Genomic DNA, 11,160 nt, shown 5'->3' on the forward strand with positions numbered 1-11,160 from the left:
TTAGTTGTCTATAGTCATGACTATTCTTGTTAGGGTAAAGGATGTCACAGAGCAGAATACTGGAACAATTCACACAAGGTGTTGTGGAAATAGTGTTTTTATACATTCTCACAATTTCCAAATACCTCAGGTACATTACATGTTTTCTTACAACGCAGGTCAAGCTTTTACCACAGGGAGCCAGTCCGGTGTATCTTCAGGTTTGTCTTTCAGCCAGGCTAAATCTCAGAACTTTGATCCTTTTGCTGATCTTGCCAGTCTTGGATCTGGTCTTCCAGGTAAGATCTTACTTTAATAGACTATATTTAATGCCAGTTCAACTTGATTTGCTTCTTGTATGGATAAAAGTACCTGATAGTTTATATAAAGGAAAGTGTTTTCTTTTAGTTGTTGATAACCAGCTTGAGACAGTTGCTGAAAGCAGACAAGTAACAAGAAAAAATGGAATCTTCAGAGATTGTGTGAAACATCCAGAATAACACTTCAGAAGATAACCACAGCTATTATTTTGAAACAGTATAAATACTTAATGCTTCAGAATCTAATTGAGAATGCAAGAAAAAACAGGGTTCACTGATTAAGTAACTGAGCATTTCTTATCTGTCATTGACTGATCCTGTGCTGTTGAGGAATATGAAAGAAAAATGATAGATGGATTAAATCCTTTGCTAGGTCCCAAGTGAGTTTTTTCCTTTTAATTCAATACTTTTCTCTGAATTCAGTAGGCCTTCATAGTTATGCTGCCCAAATCTATTGTGTTTGTAATATGAGCACAAATCTGGTCCATACTTGTACAGCAGCACCACGAGAATTATGGACGTTTGTCAGTTTGCATTGTTGTGCACCAGCTGCTGTAGAAGATGAGACACATCACAGAGTAACACTTGTCCCAGGATGTTATATTCGCCCCAAATTCAGGAATTAGCCCGGCAGTGTTCTCAAATGGCAGAAGAACTAAAGACAGTAAAAAGAGCAGAGATCCTTGTATTTCAGCACCCACTGCCATAGCAAGCGGCTAATTTCTAGCTATTTATTAATGTGACTAGCTGCCAAGAGTCCAAGGATCAGTTTGGAATACTCTATAGCTGCTGAGTTGATGAATTGCAGAAATGTGTTGAGGGGTTTTTTGGTTGGTTGGTTTTGTTTTTTTTTTCCTCTGATCTTGCAGCTGACAGAGGTTTTATCCTGTTTCCTTAGCAGTTGGCATTGTATAACCTCTTAGTGGTGTTATCTAATACAAACACAAGGTAACAGGAAGCGATTTACTTGCTTTTGTTGCCACTGCATAATTAATTGCAAAATTCTAGTGCTAAAGCAGCACAAATAAGGCTGTTCTGGAGTAAACAATTTACAAAAAATTTTCTAGTTTAATGATTCAGGTTAATATGAACTTATTAATTCTACTGATAGTGTGACAATTAAAAAATCACTTTATCTTTGACTTGGATATATTTATAGAACACACTGAACCAATAGGAGAACTTGGACTAATATTAGCAGGATTTAAATTAATTCCTGATTATTTCTTGAATAATTTTCTTGATCACATAATTAGTTTCTCAGTGTCCTCCTCATATTAACAGAAGTGAAAGTGTAAAGTATGAGGAAGCAGAACTGCCGTCAACTGCTGAATTATTTTCTGGTCTTGCGCATGCCTATCCAATCATATGAGCAAATGGTACTGCTAAAACTGACCACTGTGCATTTCAGTGGTGAGTGGCTGGAAGACTCAGTAATTGCTCTAGCTCCTGTCCTCCAACTTACATCTTAATAAGACTTTTCATTTCACACACAATTTTTGTGTTCTACTTTCTCCTGTATAGTGGTATCACTGTAAACTGTGTGGTTAGATGTCAAGACTAAATTGTCTTACTTGCATTAAACTGGTGACTGATGACAGATACCAAGCTGAGCAACTAATTTAGTATTTATTGTTAGGTTCTTCCAGTAGTGGACTCGCGAGTAGTGGCTTTGGTCAGAAGACTGTTCCATCTCAGAAGCTGGGTGGTCAGTGGCAGAAACCCACAAAACCACAAAGTACTTCATGGCAGACCCAGACTAAATCCAGTACAGCAGCCAAACCCAATTACACAGTAAATTGCAGTGTTATTGGAGGAAGAGAAGAAAGGGGAGTCAGAACCCCAAGTTTTGGTAAGTTCTTGGAAGGTGTTAATTGCAATGGCCTATGTGAAGTTAGTTGTGCTGTTAGCTACAGAAATTCTTGTACTTTCATCTTACTTATCTCGGTTATAGACATTGGAAAACAGCATGGCAAATCTAATATCATGGTTTTCCATAGCTCTGCTAGAATACTGCAAAGACAAGCTGACTGTGGTCTAAATATTTACAAGTTTGGACATGAAGTTCCAAGGCTATATTCACTAACCCACATGAGTTCTGGTTCTGTATCACAGGGTTAGAAAGGTGGATTTGGTGTGTGCAGGGAGACATGACTGATTACATAGTTCATGCTAGTGCACTTGCGGTTCACAGGTAAAAGGATGCAACATTTTTCCTAGCTGACCAGTAATAGCTAGGTGTAAAAAAGATGGAGGTTAAAAATACCAGAAATGCTTGTGTTTCAAACAGGGATTAGGACAGGAGCAAGTGGGATCATTCTTGAACCAGTCCCTTGTGATGTTCCACCTGAACGGGCCCTCCTAGGGGTGGAAGGGATAGGCATGGCCTTTTTTACACTAACCTTCTTGGGAAACTGTTTTCATTGTGTGCTTTTATTAGGTTTATAGCTCTCTTTAGTTGGCATGTAAGTGAACAGCAAGTACTTCTGTAAGTTGAAATGAGTGTGTTGATCTGTATCTGGAAAGAGTGGCTGGATGGAGTCGTATTGGGCATAAGCTGCAATTTCCCTGGAGAACAGGGAAAAACATTCAATGAGCAGGATGAAATGTTGAAACAGGGCAAGGGATGTTGTGCTTCCACACCCTTGAAGAAAAACAGCCTCAGCTGAACAAGAGCCTGGAAATTTACCTAGTTGTCCCTGGTTTGAGTGTGGATTGGAGTAGAGGATATCCAAAGGGCTGTTCAGAATTCAGTTACTCTGCAGTTCTCTAAAATTTGTTGGTTCTTCAATGACTATTCATGTTGATATTTTAACCCTTTATTATTCTGCCTAATTTTCAGCATACTTAAACGTTAACTACATATTTCTGACTAGAGTATAATGTCCCTTGAAAATTGCTGCGTGGGGGTGACAGTTACTTTACACTGGAAAAATAGAACCATTTCCAAAATAGGTAGATGTATACTCCATCATTTCTACTTAACTTTTGGAAAAAAGATATGCAAGTAGTGAGAAACATCATGGAGGTTTATCTAAGTGCAATATATTTCTCTCACTAATATATTCTCCTGTGTAACTTGTCATTTAATCTTTTTATCCTTTCATAGGTCAGAAGCCAAAAGTTTCAGAAAATGACTTTGAGGATCTCTTATCTAATCAAGGCTTTTCAGCTAAATCTGACAAAAAGGGACCAAAGACTATTGCTGAGATGAGGAAACAAGAAATGTCCAAAGATATGGACCCCTTTAAACTCAAGGTTTGTTTAATGGTGATTTTGATTTAAGAGAAAATCTGAGTTTATTCTTAAAATTGCTAATATCAGAAGAATACAATGGCTAACAAAGCAAATTGGTAAAGCAGAATTAAAGTTTCCCTTTATTTGATTCATGACTGTAGAAGTTAATTAGCACAGACAAGAGTCACTTTATATGGAAGCACCACTGACAATGGCACAAAAAGTGTATGGATGGAATGCAAGTGAATTTAGGAATGTGTTTCACTGACAGATTTCATTTCTTGAAGCTACAACTGTTCCCAAAGGTCTCCTTTGAAAACACAGGTGTAGCTAGTCATAGTCAGGTGAGAGTAGTGGTCTTCATCATAACCACTCACTTGAATTTACTGGTTAAATAAGTGCTACTGCTGTCTTAGAAATTCCTGAAAGATGCAAGTCTGGAGATGGGCCATAGAACTAGCCTCTGAGATGTTACCTGATCAGCAGTTCAGGTTTTTTGATGTGTTACTCATTAATAATACCAGATACTAATATACTGAAAGTTTTATTGTCTTTTTATGGTAGTTTAGAAAAGTGTATGAGAGAACTTCAGATGGATACTGAAATCTGTCTTCCCAAAGTGTCTTGCCTGAAAAAGTGTGAACAGCTTGAATAGGTACTGTTAAACACAAATCTCCAGAAAGGGAAATAAACAATTTTGGTTGCCATACTTGTTATTGGTAGAGGACTGAGATTTTTATATTCTGTAGCACAGCATTCAGTGAAGACACTTGCTTTATCACAGGGGTTAGAGTAGTGCTGTTAAAGCTTGAAATTGGCTAGTTATTCAAATCGGCTTTCTTAGAAATATCTGAAAAAAACACTTAAGTGTGTGCATTCCTGCAGGCCACTTAATAAACATTAAATATTAATATATGGGATCTAAAACTTTTGTATAAAGTTTAAGATTATTATTAATGTTACACCCTGACAGGGAGTAAATGTAATTGTGACAGATACTTTTAATTACTTCTGTCAACGCTTGTCATTAATTTTACAGGATTTTGTAATATGTAACTCTCAGTAATTTTTCTTGCAATGACTGAATTTCTGCAATAAACTAATAATAAGATACTCCCTCTTGGCAGATGCAAAGTACCATTTTCAGTTGGCTCACGATCTGAGCATCAACAAGAAGAATGTAGTAAGACAGTTGGACTTGAGTGGTGAATGCTGCAAAGACAACTGAACTTGAGTCTTAATCTTGTAGTCTGCACATAGAAGGTTGTGTCTCTAATAGACTGAGTATGTTTACAGTGATGTATTCAGTACTATACGTTCTGTTTTTCCCAGATTCTTGAATGGATTGAAGGAAAGGAGAGAAATATCAGAGCATTAATATCCACTCTTCATACAGTGCTTTGGGAAGGAGAAAATAAATGGAAGCCAGTCAGTATGGCAGATCTAGTGACTCCTGAACAAGTAAAGAAGTATTACAGGAAAGCAGTGCTTGTAGTTCATCCAGATAAGGTGGGTGTGTTCCTCTGATCTTCTTTCCTTTAGAAGGAATGCAGACTGCTTTTATCATGTAAGTCACTGACAGATGTTGCAGCCTTGCTTCCTTATCAGCATCCCAGATGCCCATCACTTTGCTTCCATTGTCTTCTAAATTTGCTGTCCTATTGTGTTCAGATAGTACAGGCTTTTTCTTGCCATCCTGACACAAACCAGAATTCAGCAGATGAATGCTAACAAATGAAAGATCATGTGAAGATTGTACTGAGCTCTAAAGTCAGTTATGTTTGGTTCTGACAGACTGCTGACAAATAAATGCTGATTAGTGGAATCTGCTTTCTTTGTACCAGCTTATACTTCATGTCTTTTAAGACTACTCTCCAGTATGTTGAAGACACAGCAAACCTGGTGGGAAAAACCTGCCAACCTCCTTTGCTAAACATCTAACGTAGTCAGAACACTGGCTATCTTTTCCTCGTTTATTATTTTCTTTCTGCCACTGTGAGTAAAGTTGTCCTTAAAAAAGATCTGTAGAGTACTGCAACTGTTCAAGAGATCAAGTCCAACTCCCTTGACAGAGCAGGACCACCTAGTGTAGTTCACAGAGGAATGCTTCCAGGAGGGTTTTGAATATCTCCAGAGAAGGAGACTCCACAACCTTGCTGGGTAGCTTGTTCCAGTGCTCTGTCACCCTCAAAGTGAGAAAGATTTTTCTTATGTTTAGAAGTAGGAGGACACTGGAGAGAGCTGTGGACCTTCCTTTTTTTACTGGAAAGAACCTGTTAAAATGACTTATCTTTAGGTCTGGATCTTATACTAGCTATGGGTATTGGGCTGGCCCAGAGGCAGGGTTGCTGTGAAATAAGCTGGGAATCATGAGCATTACTGTATTTGATAATGGCAAATACACAGAAGTGCTATGTCCTTCAGATTGAATCTTCATTCACAATCAGCAACGTTTTTTTCTCCAGAAAATCCCATCAAAAATAGTAATCTTAAATAATGCTTAAATTCTGTGCCTGTACACAAAAAGATGTGTGAGGAAGTAATTCCAAAAATGACTAGATTTGATCATTGACTTAAGTGTTTACAAAAAAATCGTCTTGGAAAACTTGTTTTTATCTATGTTTCAGTTACTTATGAAATGCACTAAAAGTTTAAAGTAATCTAAGGAAAACAAGGGTTTGACTTTAAAATACTTCTGGCAAACTTTGGAGAAGGTTGGAGAGAGCTGTGTCTACCAGTTTATATTCACACAACAGTCCAAAGTTGTTGAATAAGAATGCAACTATATAAGGGATGAGTTGTTCGCTAATTATTATTATTCCTAATATGTTTATGCTTTTATACATTCTGTTTGTTTCCAGGCTACAGGACAACCTTATGAGCAGTATGCCAAAATGATCTTCATGGAATTGAACGATGCGTGGTCAGAGTTTGAAAACCAGGGATCGAAGTCCCTTTTCTAAAACTTCACCTTTTACCAGAACTAGTTCCAAAACTGGATCTGAGCATTGTAGTGACCTTATTGCTCATATAATTTATGAAGCGCTTTCCATGATTTCAGCAGTTTCTAATCATGCACTTAAATGTGGTCAGGTATTTTGTGGAGTGTAAAGCATTACATAGATGCATTAAGAAAACAGCTACTCAGTACTTGAAGAAATCACAGTCTGGGAGTAAAAATTTACTGTCATTTTTATATGTGGTAAAAGAGAACTTTTAATGAAGCTCCATGATTTCTGGTATAGTAGTAGTATAAATCATTCCAGTTTCGTTGATCTTTGCTTTAGCTCCACCTTCCCCAATCTACCTGTTACTTTCCATAGTTTTGTGATTTAATGCTGATGTTTGGTGCCTGTCGCCTTATTCGAAGTGCTTTAGTTATCACCAGTGAAATTGCTTGGCTTATCTTAAACCTGAAGTTGTATATTTTCATCTATATGTAATCAATCTGATAATCATTCTGCAAATAATGTTTTCTGACAATGCCTGTGTTCCTTATAATAAATTTACAGTTGAATAGCCAAAAAGATCCCAAATGTGGGAAAGTCAGCCAGGGCTGTTATAAATTTTATTTCTTTTTTTTAAATACCATGAATCTAGAAACAAATATTTGCTTTGTTCCTGCTGTTTTGTTATTTATTATGAAGCTTTGGAAGGCAGTACTCTGACTAGTGCTTGTTTTCCTAGGTGTCACTTCATATGGTGTCTTTTCTTCAGATTTCAATGGAACATTCTTTCCATTGGACTTCAGATACTTTGACAGAAATAATGTTGTTCTGAAACTTGGAATGTGAGAACAAAGCATTTCATTCTGATCTGATTTGTCTGAGTCAATGCTACATTACTCATCATCTGGAGAGCATTTAAAGTGCTTTGATACATTTGCTGAAAGTCTCAACTTTTGTTTTTTTGCGATATACATGGCATCATTGTTTGTGAAACAATATGGAGTGTATTGGTAGACTGCATTTCTTCTCACCTACCCTCCATGCAATATGAGAAGAAACACGATTTCATAAAAACTTGCTGTTTTCTCATCCTTGTTCAAAAGGTAGTTTTTCACTATTACTGGGATGAATGAATGCAAGTGACTGTTAAATTCTGTGTAATAACAAAACACAGTTTTCATTGTACTTTGAAAATTAGTGTTGTGGTATTAAAGCTTGGGCAGCAGTCTCTTGAAACAGTATAGTTAGGCATTCAAGGGGATATTTTTATAATCTTGTAATTTTCTACATTTTGCATGCTTAACTGAGAGGGAAGCTGTACCATTATTAGAGGTAAATGTTCAGCTGAGAAACAACTGAACAAAAAACATATTTTAGTGCCACCTGAACAGTGTGTTGGATGAGGTTCTCCTCTGCCACACGAGCATGAGAACTGATGGGTTAGAGACTGTGCACACAGGTTGCGATTTGTATTCTCTAAGCTCAGATCTAACACAGGTACTTATTAACCTCTGATAAAAGGGTTTTTTGTGTATATTCACATATGTATTCAGCTACTGTGATTATTTTTTTTAAGATGGAAGCCAGAAACAGTTATGGATCAGGAAAGTTATATGTTATTCATAGGTGCCGTTGTATTTCAGTTACTGATTTGAAACGGTCTTAAAGCTCAGTATATTTCTTCTTTAAAACATGTAGCCTGCTGTCTGATTTAGAGTAAGAGCTAATATTTTTTCCTTGGGTCACTTTGTTAATTTGTTGTATGCGTGGTCTGAATCCATGTAAATTTTTAAAGGCTTCTGCTGATAGAATAGGTTGGTTTAAGACCTGCATGGCTTTTTACAGTTCTAGAGCAAATGATAGGTAGTAATAGGTTTAAAAAGACATATGGGGATATGTAATGACTGTGACTGCACTCCTATATGCAGCTGAGAGATAAACTATATCTGAGTGAGCTGCTTTTAATAAGGAAGGACTGCTCTAAAAACCTGTGTTCCTTTCAGTACATACAGGCAACTTAATTTTGAGGGATGTATTTTTAATTGTTCTTTTCTTGAGATATATGTGTAAAAAAATTCAAACTGAAAATTTGGAAGAAAGTATCTTCCTTAGCTTGTGTGCTTGGTAGTGTTATCTGGATGATGTTTTCTTGATTGCTGTTCTTATTTCTGTACACTTGTTTTTAAAAATTTTTAGCAACAGAGAAGAACCTTAGATAGTATTTTAAGTGAGCAGGGTAATACCAGTGCATGTGTTTTATCTGGAGCTGAAGATCTCTTAAAAGTTGTTTCCACCCTTCCTGAGAGAGGGTTGGTAGGTAAATTCTCAAATATTTACAATGAGACTTCTGGTTTTTTCTGTTATTTTCCTAGCTCATGTAGAAGTACTGCTGAGTGGTCATAGACAGGTGGCAGTACCAAGGATTTTTTGCAGAAGTTGCTATAAATCAGGGCTTATAAAATGATAGGGCAGGTTTCCACCACTTATTTCTGAATTGTTACATTGCTGTTTGTCTGAATGGTCAGTCAACTTTGCTTTTGAAGTAGAGGTCTGAAGAGTTGGTATTAAGAGTGTGTGTGGCTAGAACCTGCCAATTGGAGGAGTGATGTGTTTCACTGTCTTGGAGAAGATCAGTTGGTGGGTATGCCTGCTTGGTGTTTCTAGGACTGTCAGATTTCCTTTAACTTAACAGTGGGGAAAAAAAAGAGAATGAACAGTAAGTATTTAACACTGTGATTTTAACATTAGTGTATGCTCAGAATTGTTAGAGGGCAGTGATTCCCAGACATCAAGCCTGGGAGGAAAAGTTTCTCTGCATTGTCATGAGTAAAGTTCAGATGCTAATCAATGTTTGCTTCCTTCAGCAAGTACAGAACAGAAAGCCCACAATTGTGATGAAGTGCATTTGCTTGAAAAAGTGGCAAAGTCCTTGGCATTGCACCTGTAAGGTCCAATGAGAAATTAATGAGAAATGCCTTGTTTACCTCTGTTTTCTTGCTAATTCTTCAATGTTGTCTTGCCAAGCACAGTTACAGTTCCTTCCTGAATGCAGAATATGTCTAGAAGCTGTATGCACAGGATAATACTTTGCACAAACCAAAGCAGAGTTTGAGCATAACTGATGTCTTGGCTGCCCTGTTAGGCTGCTGGGCTACATGCATCATTCCACCTCCCAAGGCCAGACTGCAGTTTCCCTAGCAGTGGCAGAAGTTTGCACAGTTACTGACCATTTCATTCTCTGCTGATCACAGGAATGTATCAGGGGTTGCATAAATGTGGAAACCTTGTTGGTCCTTAGCTGTGTGTGCCCTTAATTGTCTAAATGTACCAGTGTAACAAATGCTTTGTAAATAAGTTCAAATTAGTCTTGTTGTACAATTGTCTGTGCTTCATGACTCAGTTGACATATTCTGTCAAGAACATGCAGGTGATGCACCTGTGAAAGCTGTAGAAGGAATGTACCATTTCCACCCCTTGAGTCTGTCCCTGGTGTGGAGTAGCTGTAGCTACCAGATGCCCAGTGACTAGGAGCAACGGGTGACTCAGTGGAGCTGTGATTCTGATCTTGATGCATCTTGCAATGCTTGCTTCCTCTCTCTTTGGGTGAGCTTCCTGTACACTGCAGTTTAGACTGCATTAAGCTTCCAATGTATGCTCCAAAAATACAAATTCAGTTATTTTTATGAAGGATACATGTTGTTGTAGAAGCTTTTCTTACCAAAAGAGGATTAAAAGACATTGTAAGAACTTTCAAAACTCTATATTACTGTATTTTTGCAATGTAAACTTCTAGAAGCAACTGTCATCTCTTACAAGGACCTAGCTTTCTCTGAGGTCCTTACTGTCTTTACCTGTAATTGTGACTGTACTTTCTATACCTGTGATTTTTCTGTTTTCGGGTGTGTGGAAGGACAAAATGGATATCAAGTCCTATTTTTCACCATCTTTCAGGAAATGCAATGTACTGATTAATTTTGTTACTAGTGAAATGAAAGTTACACCTGTATGTATATAAAGGTAATAAAGTCAAATTAAGCCTTGTTTAAAATTAGATTTAATGTTTGGCACAATGTCCTTGAACAGAATATTTTGCTTTGAAATGTATAATGACTTAACCAGTGATCAATTAAAACAAACAAAATTACTTTGCAAGTTTCTTTCATTATCAAGGGAGAAAATACCTGAATACCCAAAGCAAATGAGGAATTAAAAAAAGAACAGACATCCAGAACACTGCGCAGAACACAGTGGTGCACAGAACACCTTAGCAATCTGAACTAAAGCCTTTTACACCTGCACTGTAAACCCCTGATCTGGATGGTGGAGTGCTGAAAAGGATAAAATTCACTCTGCCTCAGCACCTCCTCTGTTGTGAAGGTGGGAGGGAAGGTGCAGAATTTTGAAGATTTTTTTTACCATCTGTGGTAGAACTGAGCAAAAAGCACCAAGGAAGGGAAAATGATGTGTGTAAGCAGGTGAAGATATAAAGTGGAACAATCCCTTTTAATAAAATGGTAAAGGATTTTTCATCTGTAACCAATAGAACAGTGCTGGCTGTGCTGGAGTGGCTTTTGCTCCTAATCAAAGTTCTGTGCACACAGAAAATAAAGGTGGTGAAATTCTTTGTGTGTGGTGCTGCTGGCAGATCCAAGAATCAAGTAGTTCTTTTAGTGTGT

The 11,160-nt window shown here is 37.3% G+C and overlaps 1 protein-coding gene across 2 annotated transcripts in view; it reads left to right on the top strand.

Annotated features, from left to right (window-relative positions):
* GAK (cyclin G associated kinase) overlaps positions 1-10,621 on the top strand; it is a 76,670-nt gene extending 66,049 nt beyond the window's left edge. The window contains exons 24-28 of one of the 2 annotated variants that reach the window (XM_030467346.1): positions 159-278; positions 1,939-2,151; positions 3,409-3,557; positions 4,869-5,045; positions 6,398-10,613. In XM_030467346.1, coding sequence (XP_030323206.1) covers positions 159-278; positions 1,939-2,151; positions 3,409-3,557; positions 4,869-5,045; positions 6,398-6,499 — 761 coding nt within the window. In that variant the 3' untranslated portion in view covers positions 6,500-10,613. Of the gene's footprint in view, positions 1-158; positions 279-1,938; positions 2,152-3,408; positions 3,558-4,868; positions 5,046-6,397 lie in introns of both variants that reach the window. The other variant, XM_030467345.1, reaches the window with a different exon arrangement.
* The last annotated feature ends 539 nt before the right edge of the window (positions 10,622-11,160 follow it).

The sequence above is a fragment of the Calypte anna genome, chromosome Z (assembly GCF_003957555.1).
Source record: "Calypte anna isolate BGI_N300 chromosome Z, bCalAnn1_v1.p, whole genome shotgun sequence".
NCBI lineage: Eukaryota > Metazoa > Chordata > Aves > Apodiformes > Trochilidae > Calypte > Calypte anna.